Source organism: Tiliqua scincoides, chromosome 3 (genome assembly GCF_035046505.1).
Source record: "Tiliqua scincoides isolate rTilSci1 chromosome 3, rTilSci1.hap2, whole genome shotgun sequence".
NCBI lineage: Eukaryota > Metazoa > Chordata > Lepidosauria > Squamata > Scincidae > Tiliqua > Tiliqua scincoides.
In genome coordinates this window covers 140,659,132-140,683,778 of record NC_089823.1, presented here as the reverse complement: position 1 = coordinate 140,683,778, position 24,647 = coordinate 140,659,132, and the positions used below count along the sequence as shown (strand labels likewise).

Below are 24,647 nucleotides of genomic sequence, written 5' to 3'. Positions count from 1 at the left end.
CCCTGCAAGGCAATGCTTATGTTCTTGTGTGTAGCAAAGCAATGAACCGCTGGTGCCCACATTTGAGAAATGTTCATGTAATATATTAAGAAAGCACTAAATGGCTATATTTCAATTACCTATAGCAGAGTGGCAGTGTTGTTTGTTTGGCTCAACTAAAGGAACTATGACAGCGAATTAAGCTGAACACTAAAATTAGTAACGCTTCGCCTATTGACTTGGCAATAAATAGCGATGGGATCATGAGATGAATCCTCATTCTGTTGGAAATTCCATCTACTAAATAAATTAGTAGTGTCATCAATATCATTGCAACATTCACCCTCCACAGCAGCTGCGCTAGCAATGCGCCTCTTCGACCCCCCCTGACCCTTGGCAGTGCTGAGCACAGTGGCTGACTTGATGGTGGCAAGACATGATGGGACCTGGCTCTGCTCCTAATGGATAATTTGGCTTCTGCAGTCAGCACATAATGCAAAACAATGCTAACGCCGACATCTCTGCATCTCTGGGCCTCTGGTGCAGGGTGGAGAGAAGCCAGGTTAGTGCTACGTGCAGCTGAGGGGTAACAATAGGGCAGGCATCATCCAGACTCCCTTGGCCTATGAAAAGCCACATGCCTGAGTCACAGGAGTACCAGAGGTGCCATTTAATTAGATGGATCAATTAAAGTTCCAGCAAAGTTGGAGCAAAGTTCCAGGAGTGTCCTTGGCTGGAGATTCATGAATAAGTGCTAAAAGGCTGTGTATTTTGAAAGTGTTTGTGGTAATTCACTTGGAGGAAAAAGAAAACTTGCAGCCTTCAGCTCTTCTTTGGCCACAAAAAATGGCAAGCTTTGCTGTTTCCTGCCTGGTATTTGAGAAGAAAAACAGCTGAGAGCCTTTCTTCTCCTTGGCCGCAAGAATAGCACACAGTGCTGTCTCCTGGCCTGTGGGGGGAGAACTCTGCCAAAGGTCTACAAGCTTTAGCCACTCTGTGTGGCTCCCAGGCCTCCCTCACCACAAATTGGGGAGAAGAGGCTGGATCAAAGAGACCAAAGTCCTGCACACTGTCTTCTTCGTTCTTTCCCAGGTCCTGTCCTGGGAAAGGCACTGGAGCCACTTCAGGCATCTTCAGGGGGAACCCCCCCCCCCCAAGGCCAGAGTGAGGAATTCCTTTCCTGCATCTCTTGCTAGGATGGGGAAAGAGAGGGAGCAAGAAAATGACATTAAGAAAATACTGCTACTGCTATTGTAAAGGACTGAAGCTTGGCTGAAGTCAAGCAAAGTCACTGTTGCCTGCTAACCAGGCAAGGTCAGTCTGGAGAAACAGGAGGAGCCCCTCCCCTTAGTGTATTTTAGATCATGTGATCCTGCCTGGTACCATGAAGAGGAGCTTCTATTTGCAAAGACTGAGCCTCCCTAGAATCACTGGAGAAGCGTTCGATCATGTAGGTCTCCACTTGCTGTCTGAAGTTGTATAGTCCACCCATAGGTTCATCACCTCATCTGCTATTGGTGAGAACTAATTGATTCTTTCGTGGTTGTTCCAAACACAAAATACCACAGCACTGCTTCCCATCCATCCTTCATCACCTCTGCAGACTCTGAATGCTGGAGAACATTTCGAGGTGAAATCATGATAAACACAATAGAATAAGCATGGATCTGTTGTGAATTTAAGCATTTTGCTAAATACAGCTTTGTTTTCCTTTAAAAGAGATAACTATGGACAGTTGCAATGCAATCCTATGCAATGTACCTGGGGGCAAGCCGCATTAAACACAGTGGAACTTACTGCTGAGTAAACCTGCATAGGATTGCACTGTTTATTGAGGCTGCAATCCCATCTGTGCTTACCTGGGAGTAAGCTCCATTCACTATAATGGGACTTACTTCTGAGTAGACATGCATAGGATTGAGCTCTTAGCTCCCTTGTTTCAAAAGCCTGCACAATGCATTGCAGAGTAAAGGAACACAATGTACAGCTAGCAGAGGAGACTTCAGTGACAGGTAATAGAGGCCCTCAGGCAGCAATCCTTGATATAACAATAGGAACATTATAAGTACCAAAGAACATTCTTATTGTCATTTGTGAAATACTGAAGGCATGGAATATGCAATGTAAATGAAAAAAACATTGTGTCTTCATGAAGTGTATAATCAGAATTACAAAACCACGGTAATTGTTTTTCCTGTTTTGTTTTAAATGAAATGAAAGCAGAGAAACATTTTTGGGAGGAAAAACAAGTGGAAATGACATTTGCCTGAGGGTAAAACCCATTCCTTTCCCCCATCAGAGACCACAGGCTCCAGCAAGCACTTGCATTCTTTGTCATCCTGCATTCACATTGAATTATCACAAATTCAAAACTTCATTAATTTTGAGCCTTCATAAAGTCTTCTTTAATGCATGAATGTCTGGGTGGAAGTACATGTTAGGAGAAACATGGGGTTGTCACCAAAACCAGCATTGCCATAAAGATTTCTCATGCTCTGGAATGTGTAGTTAAATCTACTCTGTGTTCCAACATCATTGCCCTGTATATGTTTCCCTGCCCTCACCAATAGCAGTCAATGATATGGAGCAGAAGAGGAGAAACACAGTATGACGCTGTCAGAACACAGGGCAATTTCAGGAGGGGAGAGAGAGAATGCGACACAGGATAAAGCTGGTGTTGGCAACAGCCTTGTGTTTCTCATTATGTTCACACACTGGATGGGAAACTAAGGACCAGTTCTCACAAACTTCAGATAAAATGAGGAACCTGACTGAATTGTCTCACTTAAGACTGCAGCGCAGACACCTATAAAATGGCTGGCATAAACTTCCTCTGGGCATTTTAAGGGGGTCAGCGCTGGTCACAGGTGCTATTCCGAAGGACTCTGCAGTCCTGAAGGTCTCTGCATAGCGGAAAACAAGAACAAAGGCGCAGATAACAAGAGGTGGTAGCAATTCCGTCGTGCCCGTCCCCGTCCCCCCCGCAGATAAGGAAATTCGCAGATAGCAAATTCTCATATAAAGAGAACAGACTGTATATAAACATTCATCCATTCAAATAAAAATTCCCTGCACACAGAATGTTGACATATTGGGGAGAAACCCAGGAGAGAACCCTTCTCTGATGTGCTAGTTTTCTATATACAAGGAATATTTTTGGATAGAGGAGCATTCAGTCATGTTCTGCTCCCACCTCCTGTCCAACGTGCTACAGCCCCAGCTCAGATTTACCAGCTTTTTTGTGATTTGTAAGAATGAGGCCACAGTCCGTGTTTGAAAACAAACAAATCCAATTTAATGAATGTGTGCTGCTAGGCTTGCAATAAGTCCTCAACAAAAATGCTCAACACATCTATATATTTCCCTTTCAGAACTAATACAGAGCATGTAATAATGAAGATAAAATACACAGTCATACTGCCCTTTCCCAGTGGCATTGATAGGGGGTGCGGGCCACACCAGGTGACACACACAGGGGGGTGACACCACTACTGGCCAAAATTGTTAAAATCTTGGTATTTTTGAATAATGCCATCATAAGAACATAAGAACAGCCCCACTGGATTGGGCCATAGGCCCATCTAGTCCAGCTTCCTGCATCTCACAGCGGCCCACCAAATGCCCCAGGGAGCACACCAGATAACAAGAGACCTCATCCTGGTGCCCTCCCTTGCATCTGGTGCCATCCCTTGTATCATGCTGTATACCATTCAATGTGGAATTTTATTCAGAATGCAATGAAACAAACTGTTGAAATATCTCTATTCTCTCAAAAAAGAATACCCAAAAACCCAGAAAACTATAGTACAGTTGATTTGTTCCTTCTAATTTTTAAAGAAATGAGACATTCAGTAAGTGTTGTGCTGTTTGCGTATTTGTTTCTGTTCATTTTTACATAAATAAATACATAAGTATATACACATGATTTTCAACCTTTGTCATCTCACAACACACTGACAAGGCTTGAAAATGCTCAAGGCACACCATCGGTTTTTTGACTCACATCCCCCAATAGCCCCAACTAATAAATGATCCTCTCCAAATTTCCTATGGCACACCTGTGTACCATTCACAGCACACCAATGTACCCTGGCACACTGGTTGAAAATGGCTGGTATATACATTTAGACTATGTGTATGATATTGTAATTGAAAGGTGCAATTGTAATGATGCGGGAGTGGGGCAATGTTGTGGGGTGGAGTGATGATGTGTCACCACTTCCACTGCCTGGGGGCATTGCCCCACCCACTGAATGGGAGGAGGTCCGTCATGGGGGAGAGGCGCTGGCCTGCTGTACTGGGTGACACAAACCCTAGTGACACCCCTGCCCTTTCCCGTTCTTTTTAATAATGTTCTTCATAAGGAACTAACATGGAACTAGAGAAGGTGGGATCTTCTATTCGACCACCTAATTTTTTCTGCATTTGTGGAGGCCAAGGCAGTAAAGCAGGAACACCCTAAATTAAATATTTAAAAAAAAAAAAAAAGAATTGCCACAGTAAGCAGTCATACTGTTCAGTTGGGGTGGGGGGGGGAGGGAGAATTAAACCCAGTTCTGAGCCCTGCTTCTGAATGCCCTCCATCCACCTGAGCTATTGGATTGGGTTGAGGAAGCACACGTGTGGCACCACTTTGCACATGCCATTCCACACCCAGCTATAAATATTTTCACAGAAGCCACCTTTCACACACATGTGGCCCCCTAAACTGGATCAGAGCACCCCTGGTTTCAGACATCAACCTTACTGGGAACTTCTGATGACAGTCTAAATGCTTCTGATGACAACATTAAAAAGGATAAACGAATGGTTTGAGAAAGTTATATCCAACAAATCAGATCAACATCCCATGCATAATAAGGAAACTTTATAAAACATAAATAAACAAAGGGATCTTGCTCTTTTTTGAGTTATTTAGAAAAACTACAGTATCTTTTTCCCATCACAAAGCCACTAGTGGGGATAGCAATGCTTTCCGTGAAAAAATGGCCCAGCTTGCATGTCATAATAGCATCACGTTGAGGTAGCTCTGCAACTGAAGCCAGAGAGTGGCATAATTTAAAATTCCTTTACAGGATTGAGTTCACTCACGCTGTTCTTTCCATTCACGGTCCTCAGTCTCATTGTGTTGGCTATAATGGTGGGCTTCCTTGAGGCTCAGGTAGAGCTCTTGAGCTCTGCGCCCCTCCTGTTCTCGGATCTGCTCTTCACCTCTTTGCCTTTCTTCTTCTTCTCTTTTCTAAACAAAACAAAATTGAGGCAGGAAATATTTATTATACTTACTTATTGTGTGTGTGTGTGTGTGTGTGTGTGTGTGTGATTTATATTACTAATTATGTATTTTCTGTGTGTGTGTATCTATATCTATAACCCCTGCTAATTGGGTAAGAGGCACTTTTTCAAGTGGGTGCTCCTTTTTTTAGCAGGGGGAGAGTAACTGGCCCACCTCACCCCAGCACTGTCTGTTCTAGTGGCTGTCTGCTGGTATTCATTTGCATCTTTTTAGATTGTGAGCCCTTTAGGGACAGGGAGCCATTTAGTTATTTGATTTTTCTCTGTAAACCGCTTTGTGAACTTTTAGTTGAAAAGCGGTATATAAATACTGTTAATAAATAATAATAATAATAATAATAATAATAATAATATATCTATATCTATAACACACGCGTGTGCATGTGCGCGTTTTGTAAACAGATTTACATCCTTCCCTTCAGTAATAATTACATCTAGGGTGGCTAACAATAAATAAAAGCCAATAAAATAGTAAAACAACAAATAGAACCTCACAAGAACAAAACAGCAGATCCACTGGCAGCATAAAACAGATACTAGAGGAGGTTTTAAAAAATGAAACTTCTTGCAATGTGTCATGCAACTTCCCTGATCATTTGATTGGCAGGTTTCCAGATTGGCAGGTGGCAGCAAAAACACCCTGCACAATGATTAACGGCATATCAGGAAATTGTAAAAAGTAAACGTGGTGGGTGCTTCGATTTGTAATCTGCGAGCTGATATTCCAAATGGTGCCAAGGATATGTGAGGCTGTGGTCTGCAACTCAAATCTCACTTCAGTTATGAATTCAAAGCCAAACTACATTGTGTTAATTGGGGTTGAACCCCTTGTATTTTCCTCAATAAATAGCTCAATAAATTTTCCTCAATAAATAGCTGCCGTTGAGTAGGTAGATCCAGTTTGGGACTATGGTATGCATGGAAGGGGACTTTAACCTTTTGCCTCTGCCACAGCCCCGATCTGTATTTCACCCACACATAGACACAGTGTTTGCTCCAGAAGGAAGCTCCCATTGCATCCCATTTACATCTTGTGGGGAACAGGAAAGAAAGTCCATCCTGCAAGCTTGTACAGGGCCCACAGAACTGACACTTGTACGCGTATGACTGTTCAGGAGGGTACTTGTTGAATTAAAATGCGTATGACACCTTTCCATCTTTTCTTAAAAATGGGTGAGTTTACCTGGCATTCAAACATGAGATGAGGGATTACATTATAAATACCTATATCAGATGTGTGGCATCTTAATGTTCAAGAGAGAGATTGCATTACAATGCATTTCACATGTCTAGTTGCTGCCTTGAATATGGGTGTGAGAATGAGCTGGGACTTAAACCTGAAACAGACTTCTGTCCTGAATGTGCGCACCCACTTTCATTCCAATATATCAGTCTTCCTATGTTGTAATTGCCACACTGAAAACAGATGCAAAGGGCCAGACTGATATTTGCACTTGCATACTGAATTCAATTCTTGTATCCCAATGTTCAAGAGTGCTACAAACACCATTTAGATAAACCCAACACCTCATTTGCCCAGGCAACACATGTATGAAGGTCATTTTATAATGTATTATGGTGTTTCAAGAGGTAATCTACTGGAGTCAATTGCCACTCCCATTGATCAACATAGAGCTTACTTCTGAGTAGGGGCCTCAAAAGTTCATGCTGAACACTCTTGGTATTGAATAAATGAGGGCCCAATCCGATCCAACTTTCCAGCAACAGTGCAGCTGCAATGCAGCCCCTAGGCGAGGGAACAAATGTTCCCTTACTTTGTGGGGGCCTCCATAACTACCCTCCCACCACAGGATGCAACACACACCTCTTTGGCGCAGCTACACCAGGGCTGGAACATTGATTAGGATTTGACCCTAAATGACAGGGATGGGAACTTGAGGAAGGTGTCTCGAACTCATGTCGCAAAAATAAACATTTTTTGCTGACTCATGGACTCATGCGTTGCATGTGTGGAAGACTTGGAAAAACACTTGAGTCAGGGGCCCCCTGACTCATGACTCACATTCCACTCCAACAACTCAAGTTGCACACCAAAGGACACGGGTTGTGCTGCCTCCCTCTCGCACAAAAAATGGCAGGTAAATGTTGAAAGGGAACCCTGAAGCACACACACAGCCTGGCAGCAGTCCTGTTTCCCTCCACAGAGCTGCAATGGGCTTTTAAAAGGAGGTGACTCGAATCAAGTCGCAAAAGGGTGACTCGGCAACTTGGAAAGTGCCCTCATGATGACTCATTTGCAAGTCAAGTCGCAAGTGGGGCAGTGACTCATGACTCGACTCGAGTCACGCCGTGTTGGACTTTCCCATCCCTGCTAAATGATCTATATTCACCTGGGTACCCTGTCACTGGGTACAGATGATGTCAAGAGGACATTCTCATTTTTGCTCAAGTTGTTGAACAGTTAAATGTTTCCACAAATCACTGGATCCATGTGCAGACCAAATGAGCATTTGACAGCCTAGGAAATCTGAGAGGCTTCCCTTAAGAAATCACTTTGTTTCCATGAATGGCATTGTCATTTCGTTCCTTAATAGCATTGTACTCAGCTCTGTTGTACCTTGAGAAAGGCTCAGGTGCATGGTGGGAGTTTCAAAACTGTCAAAATGAGAAGATCTTTCACAGCAGAAGATTCTCTTAACATTTCTTTATGACCTTTAAGATACCAGACTCAGGTTGCTTGGCTGCTCAGAGACAAGAAATGCTTTTTTTAAAAAAAGGATTCTCTTAAGGAGAATTGACACTTTCTATTAGTAAGGAGAGGGAAAGAACAGACATACTTTGTCAAGTGTAAATAAACAAGGACAGGTGTCTTGGGCTTCACAAAGACGATTTGCTTAGCAGCACCCCATCAGCAGATGATGTTCTAAATACTTTCTGTCCATTGACATTTCAAAAATGATTGGAATAAAATAAGCAATTTGCTAATTACAAGCAACGATCACATTCAGGGAATATAACACTGGAGTGAGCGCAGATTTCTGCCTTTGGCAAGTAATCAAGGTGTTTTGCCAGGTGTCTGAACATTTTTATAAGGCCAATGTCGTGTTCAGAGGGAGTTATGTAGATTCTGTGCTCATCATCTATACTAGGTGTGATACGGTATGCTGTTTTTCAGAACACGTTGGCACACAAGACTAACCAATGCAAGTAAGGGTCTCTGGACGGCTGTCAGGTCCAAATCCAGAGAACTCCTATTTCTTAAGGCAGTTTTTCCCAACTTTTAACACATGGGTCAGATGGTTCTTTTTTCTGGATTGACATAAGAAGTACACTTCACTCCTACACTCAAATAATACAAATGCATTCTCTTGATCAGCCCCCAGGAGGCAGCCTCCTTGTAACTGGACGATAGCCCAGTTAATACAGCCTCCCAGCATCCCTCATGACCAATCAGTAAGGGCTTGGAAACCACACTGCTTTCTGGGCAGAAGTGATGTTTCTTGGATTCTCCTACAGCAGAGATGGGCAAATTTGAGGCATGCAAGATCAACTTGATTTTTTAATTAGCTCCCTAAAGTCCAAAATAGTGGGTTAGTAGGGTGGACATACAATTAGGGCCCACTCCTATCCACCTTTCCTGTGCTGATGCAGCCATGCCAATGAAGTGTGCACTGAATCCTGCAGTGGGGGGGGGGGGGGTCAGTCATGGTGGCCTCCTCAAAGAAAGGGAATATTTGTTCCCTTACCTCGAGGGGTTGCACTGCAGCTGCTTTTGCACTGGAAAGTTGGATAGGACTGGCTCTTAGAAGCACAGAAAAAGATGGCTTGTTGAGCCCAGGAATGTGTTTTTGTTACCAGAACTGAGTTCACAGTCCTTTCACACAAAAATCTATTCCTGGTTGTCCCTAAACATTCTTCAGCTGCTACATGCCTGATCTCGTCTGATCTCGGAAGCTAAGCAGGGTCAGGCCTGGTTAGCACTTGGATGGGAGACCGCTTGGGAATACCGGGTGCTGTAGGCTTATACCATAGTCTTTCAAGACTGAAGGTTGCCAACCAACCTTAAAGGGGGGGAAGCCTTTCTACTTCTACCCACTCTTGCCCTACACCTCTCAGGTGCTGCAAGGGTTGCATCAGGGAACCCCATCTGCTTCCTGCTTTCTTAGGATAATTTCACTGTCCTTTTATGGTTAGAAAGCAGGGGCATCAGTGCTGCCCAGGATCTTCCCATGCAGGCAGCGAGTGGAGGCTGTATCCAACATGGTTGCTTCATTTTGCAAGACTTATTTCAGCCACTTCTGTATGACACTAGTGTGCTTTAGTACAGAGTTTGAGAAGCAGTGCCCCAATAGTTGCTTATAAGAGAAAGTTTTCTGAGAGGCTTTTCTCCAACAGAACGATGGGAAGCTCTGGGCAGTGATGGGCAGAATGTCCTTGTTTATACAACTATTAAAAGAAGAGTTTCTCCAAGTGTCTAAAGTTTGAAATTCTACATTTGTTTTAGTGGAATCAAGTCTGGTTCCAGATTTGGGGGAGGGGCTTAATAGTGTGCGTCTGAAGTCCCTCTTTATCTCGACAGCATGGCAGGTATGCATTTCATGGGCAGCCACAAAAACAGAAGAAGCAGGAATGCCGTTTCAGCAGGCAAACACATCATGCGGGCCATTTTCCTACCCCACCCTCCCAAATGCCCCTCACATGACCTGGAGAGGCCCCTTCCTGCCACCAGCAAGTCTGTGCAGAGCACAGGCTGCAAAGAGGCTGTTCAGATATTCTCAGCCCCATTTCAGGATCTGCAGCCTGTACACAAAATGTTTCATGGAGCCAACAAAGAAATTCAATCCATGGGGCCAATTCCTTCCAACTCCATCCAGTTGGCAGATGCAGAGCTGGTCTGAATATCACTAGCAGAAACCTTCAAAACACCTCTGGCTGTTTGTGCATGCTCCTCTTCCCCACCCTCCCAGCCCCCCACAATTGCTGTTTAGGATTGCAGCTGTGAGCATAAGTAAACTCATCACAGGGAGTCTTTCCAAAAAAGCAATTTCAAAAAGTTGCACTCTGACAAAGATACTGCTCGGTTTCAGGCAAGCGAACATATTGGTGGAAAATGCTGTTTTTTAACCTCAGCATATTGTAACGAGATAAATTATTAATTGCAGGATGGATGGGGGGGGAAGAGAAATCAACCATGAAAAACCATTGGAAAGACAAGTTAATTCTGTTTCACTCATCAAGACATTAATACCCATGCAGTGTAGGCATTACACCCATTTTACAGTCATAAACAGATACAATCTGCTGCATATAATTATGAGACCTGTCGCATAATAGACATGCTCGGCAGGATATTCTTATATTTGTTATGTTAATCAAGCAACAATACAGCAATAAAAAAAACAATGGCAGCGCCCTGAGGGGGCGAGAAAAGAATTTGTTTCTAGTGAGAAAACTATTTGCCTTTTCCAAGCATGGAGAGAGTTTTAATTAAAGTCACAAGAGAAATGTGTATAGTAAAAACAAAAGAAGTTACTCTTTGCAGTGTGTAACTCAGTTCTGAGGCTAAAATGTCTCCTGCTTGTTCTCTAGCGTAGCGAACGTTGAGCACGCATTCAATTCTGTGAGGTCCGCCGACCTTACTAAACGTGATGCAATGCTTCTCAAAATTTCATTGGCGGGTTCAGGCAAGCACGTTTATTTATTTTCAAAACAAAATCTACTCCACCCTTCAATATAATTATTTCCAAGGCAGTTACCTAATGATCAAACAATAAATGGAAACAATAAAATTGATTAAGAACTAAATGAAGAGAAGAGAGCAGCAAAATCAAAAGGAACACTATGCAATGCAGCAAAAAACAGAATTAAGAAAGTTGAGAAAATTTAAACAAAAAGTCTTTGCCTGGAGCCAAAAAAATGGATAGGCATGGGTAGGTTAGGCTGACAATCATAGCCAAGAAGGGCAGGCCCTCTCCCCAGTCACCACCTGCCTCACTGCCATGGAGGCACCTGGAAGAAGATATCTGAAGGTGACCTTCATGTTCAGGCAGCTTTATGTTGGAATAGGTGAACTTTCAGGTATCCAGGTTTCATCTACAAGCACCCTCAGACTGTATACCTGATACTTTAGGGAGGGGTGCAACTCTATCCATAGCAGGTTGATCACCATCTCCTTGGGCTGAGGTACAAACTGTGACTCCATCTTGTTAGATTCAAGCAGACCGCCATGCTCCTGCTCAGTCAAGAGTACAAGTCATCACCTGTATGGGGATGATAACAGGATGGGACATTCCCTTGCTGTCATGAAGTTCTGAGCTACCCCAGACAAGGCAACCTGAATATGAATGCTGATGCTCCCCAGAATCTTAACACCAAATTCAAGCCCACTTTGGTCATTGCAGATAAGGAGACCACTGGGCAGAATATGAACAGAACCTCAAGTCGGTTCCAAGTGTCCAACTCCAGATACAGCATTTAACCCTGGTGCTCAGCTGGACATAAAGTAAGGGCACAATCCTATCCAACTTTCCAACACTGACTTAAGGACAGTGCAGCTCCAAGGTAAGGGAACAAACATTCCCTTACCTTGAGGAGGCCTCTGTGACTGCCCCCCAACTGCAGGATGCAGCACATGCCCCATTGGCAAAGCTATGTCAGAGTTGGAAAGTTGGTTAGGATTTGGGCCTTAGGGTGCAATCCTAACCAACTTTCCAGCACTGGCATAGCTGAGCCAGTGGGGCATATGCTGCATCCCGCAGTTGTGGGGCAGTCATGGAGGCCTCCTCAAGGTAGAGCAATGTTTGTTCCCTTACCTCGGAGTTGCATTGCCCTTATGTCAGTGCTGGAAAGTTGGTTAGGATTATGGCCTGAGTCACTCAATGACTGTGCCAGCACAAATAAATGAGACAGAATTTATCTAACATCACAGACAGACATTTCATGTAATCTCACATCACAATACACCATTCTCTTTACTGCAGAGCATACATTCAATAAAAAGTATTGTTGTTGGCATCCTTCAGTCTCGAAAGACTATGGTATCGCGCTCTGAATGGTGGTTCTGGAACAGAGTGTCCTCTCCAGTGCACAAAGCCTGGGTAAAGTAGGTATAGAGGATAGACTGTTACCCATGCAGCAAATCCCCCCTCTCCACGTCGCTGGAATGGTCCAATGGAAAGGCAGAAGCCAATACGGTTGGTTCCAGCGGCGTCGCAGGAGTTGACAGAACGTGACTGTGTTCAGCCATGAACTGCCTCAGGGACTCCGGCTCCGGATTTTGCCTCCAGGTTGACTCCTGAAGCCTTTTCCATAACTGGATGTAGCCACAAGGCAGTGGAGGTTTGGGATCAGAGTTTTCCTTCTCTCCCATGAGCTGCCTTCCCAGGCTAAGGAGTCCCATCTATCCGGTGGCTGTTTAGTCGCCTCTTACAACAAGTACAGCCAAACTGAGGGCCTATTCTTATCCCCCAGCCCTCAGGGGTAAAAAAAAGTATTAAAAAGGGGTAAAAAAAAAGGGGGGGGGGTAAAAAAGTATTGTGCATCACCTTAAAGATTAAGGGATAATCCTATCCAACTTTCCAGCACTGGTACAGTGTGGCCTTAAGGTAAGGCAACAATTGTTTCCATACCTTGAGGAGGCTTTTGTGACTGCCCCACCACCACAGGATGCAGCCCATGCCCCATTAACACAGCTGCACTGGCAGTGGAAAATTGGATAGGATTGGGCCCTAACACATTTGTTTCATGATTTATTGTGGATACTATTTTGGTTTTTGGAGAACAGTTTAGCAAACTGGAAGCAGAGTTGTTGTGAGACTGACTGTTTTCCAGTATAAAACCCATACAGAAGCATTTTATTTGTCTTTCTTTAAGGTGCCACCTCATTGTGCTGTAACAGAAGTCCTCTGCAGACATTGTGGATACCAATATTTGAGGAAAAGCAAACAGGAGTTCACTAGCTGACCAGGCCAAAGTACCAAAACGCTTGCTGGCCACACCTCCAGGCATCTGCAAAGGGCAGCGCCAAATTCAGAAAGGGCTCCACATCATATGGAGGAATCATCCATGCCTTCAATGCTCCACAGACAACTGCCAAACATGCAAAGGCCCACGACATGGCCAGCAAGTGGGTTGACACTGAGCTGGGTATGCATCCATTTGCCTCCCCTTCCTCACTGGCCACCACAGCATATATCTGCAGAGGGCTTGTCTAACACTGTTGTCCCTCTGGATGTTTATAAATTCAGTTGCCAGTCATCAGGTTCACAGTAATCAAGAGCAGAAAAATCAAATGATGCACACACCTGTGTGAACCAATTCATTGTCTTCATGAACTTACAAACTTCCTACCTGGACTGTACCATTTCAGGAAGAAGGAAAGGGGTTGTCCAGAAAAGGAGATTGTGACACTGAATGCTTTGATAGAATCATGAAGCACATAAGCAAGCAAGCAAGCAAGGGGGAAAAAGAATTATATCCACTCTTCACAGCGGCCAGCTAGTCTCCTACATATGGATTTTCTGGTCCATGGGGGAGCATTCACCCAATCACAGTCACAAGTGGCACAGTCCAAGAACAGTTTTACTACATGATAAGCTGTCTGTCTGGGCTCTGCTTGACTGTGGGCATTCAATGAAGCACTGAATAGGAAACTGAAGTTAGTTGTGCTCTCTCATTTTATGCTTCCGTATTATTTGAAAAGAGAAATCACACATTTCCCCCTTGAAAAGATCTGTGCCTGCACTGAAAGTATACAGTCAGCTCACGCTTGAGTTCCCTTTGAGATACTGCACAAGAGAGTCAGTGTAACGAGCAGGCTGTTACTCTAGAATTGAGAAAACTTGGGCTCTAATCCACGCTCTGCTATGAAGCTCCCTGGCCTTGAGCAAACCACTATCCCCCTTGTTACCTTGTTGTGGAAGGATACAGTGAGATCCAGAACTATCTGACTTCAAACTAAAGCTGCATTTGAGAATATGGTAGCCAATGAACTTTAGGGTTTTCCACTAGTGTTAAAAACAAAACAAAAAACATGTGGATTCAAGCTGTGAATCAATAATCAAACTTGAATGTTTCCATCACTTAAACTTACTCAATATGTCACACAAGGAGTGTTAACAATAAATACTATAACATCCCATATGTTGAAGAAGCAGTGTATCATCTCCCATTGTTATTATGAATTAGCAAGCATTTTGCAAGAAAGTGGTTTGCTAAACTACTCAAAGCAAAAAAAAGGAGCCTGGAAAGATGAGTTCCTAAACCGCTAAAAATAGAGTTGGCCTCTCTTAATCTGGCATCAAAAATTAAATCCACCTCTTCTTAATAAATGCCAAGGATAGATTAGTATTGGCAAGAGGAGGAAGGGCCCATTATTCATTCTGATAAGTGAGAATATAATTTTCCTCATCTGGCCAACTTTAGAATCCTGATATATGTCAAAAGGAATAAAGGTTATTTTTAAAAGTGAGACCTGATAATACTGTATGATTAAAGGTTAGGCACATCAGCAAAATGGACAGCATACTTTAATTTCTCAAATGAAATGCTACTAGTTGATGAAACTTTAATGGAGTTCATGATTTTCTTCCTTATTTCCCTGTGACTGTTTCAAATATGGGCCCAGAAAGGTGATTAATGATGTGTTAAATATTTTAAACTTGGTAAAGCGGGCTTGTTAACTGGTTTGCATCTCATTTTTGCTCCCTGAATCATTCATAAAAGTTACATTTCTTCAGGGTTTCAACAACTTAGGTCAGACGTGAATGGATTTTTAGCCGAAGCATGCACACATATGCGTCCATCCTCTCAGCAGCATTTGTCCTCGTAAATGGAGAAAGCATTGCCATCAAAAAGTTAAAAGAGAAAAGGCAACAAAAGGGTTGGAGAACCTGTAACTTTTCACCTAGGAGAAAGGCAGTGAGCTTTCCCCTTGGAACTCTATAGGGGAATATAGTATCACTGCTTTTCAGGGATGTCAGGATATCACCTTAGAAAGCTCATCTCGAAGACTCAACATTCTCCAGGCTTGGTCAGAAGTCCTGTACAGATGGGGTGGGGCAACCTCCTCATTTTTTTGCAGCAGCAGCACCATAGAACCCACCTTGTGCTCCAAGCTGCTTCAATACAGGACCCACCTTCAAAAATCCATGCAAGCACTGGCCAAAGCCAGTAGTAAAAGTTTCCTCTTCCATCTCCTTCTTTTTCCATCAGGCAGTGGTCAATCAGTGTGAGCTGTTAGTGCATCACACTCCCCTTCTATTTTTCCAGGTCAACTGGAAGTAGAGAAGGGGCAGTGAGAAGTTCGGCAACAGCGTGCACCCAATTTTGAAAGGTGGACGGAGAGAAAGAGTACGTAAGGAAGGATCAGAGGGAGTACTGCAGCTAGGAAGAGCAGGCAGGTGGGTGAAAGACCACCAAGGGAGCCCACTGAAATTAGAACATCTGGCAGGAGTTACCTCATCTAGGGCCCCTAACCCTGGTTACAGTACAAACTGTGCAGGTCTGAGCCTTGAAACGAAATGGCAGTGGCAGCACTAGTACAACCCATACCTGAATTCAGATCCCAACCCATTTCTTTGTCCCACCTGATGAAGACCACTGACTATGTGTGCTGCATTTACTTGGCTTCCTGTAATCTTTCTGTATTATTTGGATGGGGTAAGAGACTATTATTGCATAACTTGTCATATGTGACTAGAATGTGCTTATGGATTCCCCAGATATGTGGACAGATTTCGAGGGGGGGAAATTGGTAGCCCCTGTTTTAGTACATGGGTATAGAGATTTCAGCACAATATAATAAGCCCATAAAGTATATGTATTAATTTGTGGTTTTTTTTTCAGTGAATCCCACTCAAGTAGGGACCTGAACCAGCACTAATTGCCATTCACATGTGTTTTTTGTAGTGGAAAAGGGTGAACAAAATACATGCATGCACAATTTTGACTGGCAGGGTCACAGTAGAGGAGGGTTGGTGGGAGGCGTTTGGCTTAGTGGATCACAAGTCAAGCAGTCATGTCAGAGACAGAGCCTCATGGTGAGGGGAAAAATAATTTCAAATTAATTAGAACAAAATAGGGTTGCCATTTCTTTTCCTAGCCAGCCCTGCTCCTGTGTCTTTAACAGCAGCTATTACCCAGGAACTGAGCAGAAATTAAAACTGCCCCACAACTTTTTTTTTTCCATGCCAGAAAAATCTTCACCTTCTAAATGCCTGCCCAGCAGCTCCTGTTGAAAGCACAGAGAGCAGAGTCAGAAAAAAAGATGGCAGCCTTGAAGGACAAACTCCAACCATTTTTGAGTTGCAAGTTAAATCTTGCTTCAGTTCTTTTTGCCTTCTACAAGAATAAAAGAGGTAAAACAGCAACTGGACTTTTGAAACTGGGTATTTCAAAATTCCTGCAAGGCCACTGCCCCAGGACAAACCCGAAAATTCCTGCAAGGCCACTGCCCCAGGACAAACCCGAAAGAACTTCCTTGACTACAGAAATTAAAGTGATGTTCATGTATGGTGGCATTTTTCTTCACTTTTTCAACCAAAGAAATTATCATGTGGTTTTCTGCTGAACATCTTGCTGCTCATCTGTATGGATCACTAAGTTTCCATCTGCTTTGCTTATGATGAGTGCTGTTTGATTCTAGTACATAGACTGTGCAGTGGCTCTTAAGGGTTGATAGGGCAAGAGGTCAAGAGGCTTTTGCACGTTAGGGAGAAGAGGTACAGTGCCACTAATAAGTGTTCATTACATGTGAAGTACAATCATAATGAAACCACTCAATAGCTATAATACCATTATTTTATCCCCTGAAATAAGAGTACCTGATTTCATTAAGTACAGGAAGAATAATCACAAATTCATTGAACAGACTAGTCATGCACAAAGAACACAGGTGTTGTTGTTGTTCCACATTTGGCTGGAATCTTATTGAATCTTAAGCACAAAACAACCAACAGTTCCTCTAACTTCCTACCTTATGGATAGGGTTGCAACCTGGAGACTCGAATGTACATTGATATGTCATTTTACTGTAAGATCAGACAGCTGTGGTTTCTCCTGCCCACTTCCCTCACCCCAGATTTTTCCATTCATCCCTCTCCCTTCACATGCTATACCAAACATGATGTTCACCAAACTGCAGGTGGGAGAAGGAGCACACATGAGGCTGCTTAAGTGATTGAGGTCCCAATCCTATCCAATTTTCCAGCACCGGTGCAGCTGCAATATAGTCCCAAGATAAGGGAACAAATGTTCCCATATCTTAAGGAGGCTTCTGTGACTGCTGCCCCACTACAAGATGCAGTGCATGCCCCATTGGCATAGCTGCACCAGCACTGGAAAACTGGATAGGATTGGGCCCTAAGTGGCAGATGGAAAAGTATGGGGAAAATTTCTGGGATACAACCCAGCAGCCCTACCATTTCCCACATCCCCTTTGCTGGTTGGCAACCTTCAGTCTCGAAAGACTATGGTATAAGCCTACAGCACCCAGTATTCCCAGGCGGTCTCCCATCCAAGTACTAACCAGGCCTAACCCTGCTTAGCTTCCAAGATCAGACAAGATTGGGCATGTGCAGGGTAACAGTTGCTGTCCCCTTTGCTACCACTTCCCAACACCCTCTATGGTCCAATCCTCCTGCCTTCATCCAAAATCCACAACTTTGCAACAAGAAGAGCAGAAGTTCATATCTTTCAAAGAAAGCTTTAGAAAGATTACTAAAGAGGAAAATATATGCATCCAAATATAGCTGATGGACACAATTATGAGTAGAATTTTTGGGATTCAATAGGAAATATTTAAGACTTTTCAAGTCTGGAATTGGTAGGTTGGATTTCAGGCTGGGAGGTTGCTTCCAGTCTCAGCCCCGACATGGGCAAATCTATATTGATCAGACAGAAAATAATCAAATACCCTAATGTTTTGACAACTTTTCCTATTATTTTGTCCCTCTTCAGCTCAGTCTGGTGCCTTTTTCAATGGTCGTTGCTGGTGTCTCCTCTATTTTTTATTTTTTTTTAGATTGTTGAGCTCTTTGGGGATAGGGAACCATGTACTGATTTATTTGACTATGTAAACCTCTCTGTGAACTACTCTTGTTGAAAAGCAATATATAAGTATTCTTTTTAATCATCATCATCATCCATTGGAATTTATGCAGAAATTACAAAATTGAAACAGCTAGCAATCAGTGGGAGCATAAACTAGAAAAAGTGACAGAAAATGAGAAAGTCAAGATGTTGTGGGATTTTCAAATACAAACTGATGAAGTTTTGGCACATAATACACCTGATATTACAGTAATAGAAAAAAATTAAGTGACCACTATCGAAATAGCAATACCTGGTGATAGCAGAACTGATGAAAAAGAGCATGACAAAATTAGTAAATATCAGGATTTAAAATTTGAAATCCAAAAATTATGGCACAAACCAACAGTGGTTAGTACAGTTGTACCAGTTGTGTACATTGCTACACTGGGTGAAGTCCCAAAAATGCTTGAACTGCGTTTAAAACTGACAAAATTACTATTGGTCAAATTCAAAAAGCTATCCTGCTTGGTTCAGCACACATTGTTCATAAATACATTACGGTGTCCTGGGCCCCTGGACCGTCCAGCTAAAGTAAAGTAATTAACACCATCCAGCTAAAGAATGGGCAGCTGTGATATGCAAGATAATCATAATAGTTTGCTGTCTTCCACAACTTCGTTTGTTATAAAACGAAATCAGGATTGTTACATAAATCTGCTGTGTGATACCTGACCCATATGTATGTAATGTTTAAGTTCAGACACACACTGTGCATCTAGAACTAGATGCAGCACATGACACAAGGCTACCTTTTTCTGCCCCACTTCTTGTTACTAAAAATAACATTCAGTCAGATTTGACCAGAGTTCATATGTTTCACATCACTGACTGCTGGCAGGGGTGAGAAAACACAAGGAATTGACATGGGGAATACATCTAGGGGGAGGAGAGGTAGGAGAATGCTCCATAGGCTGCAGTGTCAGCTCTGTATCAAGTACCACATCTAGTTCTGTCCTTAAGCAGCATTCTTACCAGGAAGCTAAAGGGCAACCCACTTTGTACAGCCTTTGAAGGACAGTCTTCACCATTGGTGAAAATGATGACATTATTGCATTATACAGAATGCAAACATATAAAAGAATCAGCCAACCTTTAATTCCTCCTGGATTTTCTCTTCCATCATTTTGGCGGCTTTGCGATCTTCTATCTCTATTTTCCACTTTTCTGCCACTATTCGAGCTTTCTCCTTAGCCATAATATCCCGGAATTTCTTTGTAATTTCCGCTTCTTTTTTCTTCCTTAAAATGAAAGGTAGTGACAGTAAATACATGAAAAGACTTTTGTTTTAGTAACTGAGAAACAAAAAGCATTCATTAATTACTACCAGTCAAAATTGACAGTTTGTACAAACTGAATAGCTAAAGCTCATGAAACAACAGGGTATTTACATGTTTCACAACCTTACAGAAAGGAATGAAAGGGGGGGGAAAGATTTGCAATGTAAGATCCCACAAAGGTTTTTTTTTTGGTTGAAAAACAGATCCTAATTCATAATCATTTTCAATAAGGAGAAATGGTTATAAAAATGGTCCAGCAATGGCAGCTCACACCATGAAAAGTAGCAAAAATGTTCCATTAGTATAAATTGCAAATATGACATATGGTAGGATAACTCAGGGTGCAATCCTAACCAACTTTCCAGCATTGGCATAGCTGTGCCAGTGGGGCATGTGCTGCACCCTGTAGTTGGGGGGCAATCATGGAGGCCTCCTCAAGGTAAAATAGGCAGTGTTGGTTCCCAGTGGCATCACTAGGTTTCGCGTCACCCGGTGCGGGATGCCAGCGCGTCACCCCCCATGCAGTGGGCGGGGCAACACCCCAGGTGGGGGGTGTGGTGATGTAACATCACACTGCCCCAAATGGTTTTTTGGCTATACCTTTAGAACACATTCTGCATGAAATGACGCATTGATTGATATATAACATGATGGTATTATTCCTCCAAACTGTGATTTTAGTGATTTTGGTCACTAGTGGTGTCACACACACACACACACACACACACACACCCGGGTGTCAACTTACTCTTATTGCAGCTGTTCTCAAACTTTTAGCACTGGGACCCACTTTTTAGAAAGACAGTCTGTCCAAGAGCCACCAGAAGTGAAGTCATGGTGGAAGTAACACCATCAGGCAAATTAAAATAAATAAGTATAAATAATGTTAAACAAATAATGAAATAAGTGGAAGTCAGATCTGGTCCACCAAGTGAATTTCTTCGGTAGCCTGCCTGCAATAACACCCCCTCTCCAAAATCAGTAAGGTTTTCAGCCCTACCCAGTGCCCAGTTCAATTTAAGAACTTCTGTTTAAACCAGATCACTGTCAGGATCCACCTGGCTTTGCAAGTCTCAGAAAAGTACCTTATCAGCTGGAGCCTGCTTTGATCCTTTTTAGTGGGGGAGGGGGAGAATTCTGGAGCATTTGTTGAGCTCCAGTCCCATCCGATCAGGACCATTCTGGTGACCTCACATTCCCCTTTGCCTAGCCTGACCACCAGCCAAGGCATGTTTGCTTACTCGCCAGTAAATGCAACCATGAGACTTAGTTTCACTTTCCATAGGGCTCCATTCATCTGCTTGGAGGAAGGGACCTCCTTCTCAGGTGTTTTTGGGGGCTGCATTCATTGGATCAGGACCATTCTGGTGTCGTTGGATTCCTCTCAGCCTGCCCTTTCCGATGGACTAAGCCAAGTTTGCCTACTCATGAGTAAACGCGCAATACGGCTCACATTCACTTTCCATAGAGATTCATGCATTTTTGTTCTCCAGAATTTTGGCCATAACTTTTGAAAGAAACGAGATATTTCACTCTGGTTTTTTGCATTGCATTCTGCTCAAAATTCCACATTAAATGGTATATAATATGATGTGGTTACCCCTAACTACTGTGATTTTAGCATGTCACCCCCCTGTGCGCGTCACCTGGTGCGGGCCGCACCCCCCGCACCTCCCTGGCGACTCCACTGTTGGTTCCCTTACCTCAGAGTTGCATACCTCTGTGCTGGAAAGTTGGTTAGGATTGTGCCCTCAGTGAACTAGCTAGATAGGGAAAGGCCTATCCCGGATGGGGTCACTCTCTCAATAAGGGCATAATCCTAACCTTAAGTTAGTCTGGCACGAGTCCCTTGCACCAGCCTAGGAGGGTCGCAAACGTGCCGTAAAACATGTTTGTGCCACCTCAGGAGCAAGCCGCACCAGCTCACAGAGGTGCGCTGGAGAATGCAGTCTGCATCCAGTCTCTGTGGCGGCTTGCAGAGCAAGCCTTGCATCGGCCAAGCTCGGCCGATGCAAGGCTCTTGGGTGAGTGGGGAGGAGGCTGGGAAGAGGCAGGAGAGTGTATGTGACATGGCAAGTATGTCGGAGGGGAGTACCAATAAAGGGTTAACTAGACCCTCTTCCTCATCTTGTAATTTTAGCTGTTACAAAGCATACCCATGCTTATAGCTGTCCAGTGTCCAGCAACTGGTGGTGAAGATGTAGCTCACCTAACTTCACAACTACACTATCTACTGGGTTTTGATGAAGGGTATAGCTTCTTTTAGCAAACTATATCACCGCTGACTTCATCAAAAGCAAGATGAGAAATGAAAGAAAAGTATACAACATTTTAATATAAATAAATTGGAAATGACTTTGAAAGGGAAACATTTTCCAATATTCTTCATGGGGGAAATGATTGAGATATGAAAATCCTCAGCCGCCACCGCCATCCATGCTAGCAATTTCTGAATTTGGGGTTCTGCAAAAGCTCACCATAATTCTTCTGCTTCCTTCTGGGCTTGTTGCCTGGCCTTTTCCGCAATGAGTTCTTCTGAAATCTGCTCATATGGCTTGTCTCCAGGAGCTTCTCCCATAATCCAAACCCAGACCTCACCATCACTTCCACGGAGCCACTGTAAACGTTTGCCATTATCTGTAACACCAGCCAAAATAAAGGCAAAGGGTTTGTGGTAAGCGAACAATCTCAGAGCCAGCAACTCCTAGCAAGGATCAGAATACAAATCACAGACTGAAGTTCATTAGCTGTTTTACAGAAAGGAGGTCAACCTCAATACATTACACCATCCTGATGCCTGTTTGCAGTAGTTAATGTACTTAGTTTTAGGGCCAGTTGTACATCGGATCTCAAACTAGAAACCTTCTGGGAGCTGAGCTGCAGCCCTGTTTCCTGAGCCGTCACATCATTTTTGAAAAACTATAGGCCCCAGTTAGTTTTACTAGTTCTCTGCCTTCCTCACCTGACTGGTAACTGCCCCTATATAACGCTCCTTTTCCTTACATCATACTTTAGATGGATTCACTTTACTATTAAACATGGTTAAGATCAGGATTGTGATCTTAAAAATAATGAACCCCACCTCTCCCTCCTCCCTTTACCTTAATTTACATGCCATCTGCTTCCTGGTTTCTTTACACCATGGCTGATGTAAAGCCAGGAAATCTTGTTTAATACTGGGGGGAGGGGCCAGCCAGCAGCCGAGCAGACGTGTCTTTCTGGAGCTCTTGAAAGGCACCCTGTCTTTTCCCAAAAACTGTGGATCTGAGGAGACCCAAGGATTGTTTGTCAGGAGAGACAAACTCCTTCATGTGATGGCATGATTCCTGAGGAGATAAGGCCCAGCCAGGGGGGCTTTCCCAGGAGATTCCACCCTCTTGGCAGCAATGGTGAAGAATTCATGCTGAATCAAGCTGAAGGCCCCAGCAGGGAAAGATGTTGAAAGACTTAAGTAAGTGTTATTCCATTTGTGTGTGCCTGGTGTGGACTGAATAATTTGATTGCCTGATTTGTTTTCTTGTCCTAAGAAGAGGAGGAGTGGGGAAGATTCCCCCCCCCAGCTGTTCATCGGTGTGAGGAGAAATCGTAGAGATTTGCCAAGCTTGCTATGGATATATGAAAATATAACTACAACTTTACAACTTTCAGTTTCGGTGGATTACAAATTAACTGTCCTTGAAAAGTTTGTGTCTTGGAGCATTTATTGCCTTGGTTTGTTATTATCGTTTGGGAGTGCCTGAAGGAGCGGCTGGATGTTTTGACATTCCTGCGGATGGACAAATGGCGTTGCCAAGGCTACAAGTATAAATAAGAGAAATATAATTAAAACAGCAGTGCACCAGTGACATCTAGTGATATTTAGTGGATTTTAAAAGACATTGCAAGAACTGGATTTGTGTTTATAATTGAAGCAAGGAAGATAATAAGCTGAGGACATCTAGTGGCCTTAAAGAACATTGCGAGCAGAAGGAAGAAAGAACGAAGATGGCGGGCAAAACAGTGGAAGTCCGAGGCTCACCAGCGTCGGAGACAGGACTTGGAAAATTAGTACAAGAGGAACCAAAAGGGAAAGACTGGAAACAGACTGTGCAAGACAACATACAAAAACTGTTGGCAATGGTACAGCAACTAACAAACCAATCTGTACAAACTCAAGTTACTGTGGATGCTTTAACGAAACGATTAGATGAACTTAGTGGACAACTGATGGAGGTGAAAATTACATCAGAAGAAAATAAACAAAAGATTGAGAGATTGGGAAAAAAGATAAGAAAAGATCAAGCTAAAATATCGGAGATAGAAGAAAATCAGCATGATGCAGAGACAAAGTTAATTCAGATGGATAGTGCAGCTTGAGTGGTGAGGATACAAAATATACCAGAGGAGAAAGGAGAAGATACATCGCAACAGATTGTCAGATTAATATCAGGATGGATTGATACACCGATGGAGGAGATATCTAAAGAATTTGACTCAGTGAGAAGAGTGAGCACTTCTTATCTGAGAAAACACGAATTACCAAGAGAAATCCATGTGAAATTCATCAGAACCTTTTACAGAGATAAATTTCCTCGCAGGAAAAGGAATGGACAGTGGATGATAACAAAGTCAAAATTTTGAGACATGTCCATGGAGAGTGAGGAAGAAGAGAAAAGAATATGAAAACCTGACAAAATTTTTAAGAGAAAAGCAAATACTATATAGATGGCTTTCTCCGGAAGGTATGTTTTTTCAATATCAGATGCAGAGATATAATATAAATTCAACAATGAAAGCAGAAAACTTCTTGAGTACAGTGATGAAAGACGAGATAAGAAAGGAAGAAAAGGAGGAAGAGAAATTGAGAAGAAAAGAATTAGAAGAATATAGACCAGAAATGGTGTCGGATGAAAAGAAATCAGATGACTTAGAAGCAACAGATGAACCAGAGAGGGAAGCACCTACAGGAGTGAGTAAGAGGCGCTCACCAATAGCAACAAGAAAAAGACAAAAAGAGAGGAAGACTAGTAAAAAGAAACGTGATGACTAATGACTAGGGCATTGTTG

At 43.0% G+C, this 24,647-nt stretch overlaps 1 protein-coding gene and 1 pseudogene across 1 annotated transcript in view; both read right to left on the bottom strand.

Moving 5' to 3' along the window:
• Window positions 1–24,647, bottom strand: part of SH2D4B (SH2 domain containing 4B) — a 110,833-nt gene that overhangs the window by 62,136 nt on the left and 24,050 nt on the right. Inside the window, exons 2-4 of the mRNA XM_066622111.1 lie at window positions 22,079–22,238; window positions 19,415–19,562; window positions 5,071–5,218 (exon numbers count right to left, since the gene is read on the bottom strand). Coding sequence (XP_066478208.1) covers window positions 5,071–5,218; window positions 19,415–19,562; window positions 22,079–22,238 — 456 coding nt within the window. The remainder of the gene's footprint in view (window positions 1–5,070; window positions 5,219–19,414; window positions 19,563–22,078; window positions 22,239–24,647) is intronic.
• LOC136646282 (5S ribosomal RNA) lies at window positions 17,710–17,826 on the bottom strand (annotated as a pseudogene).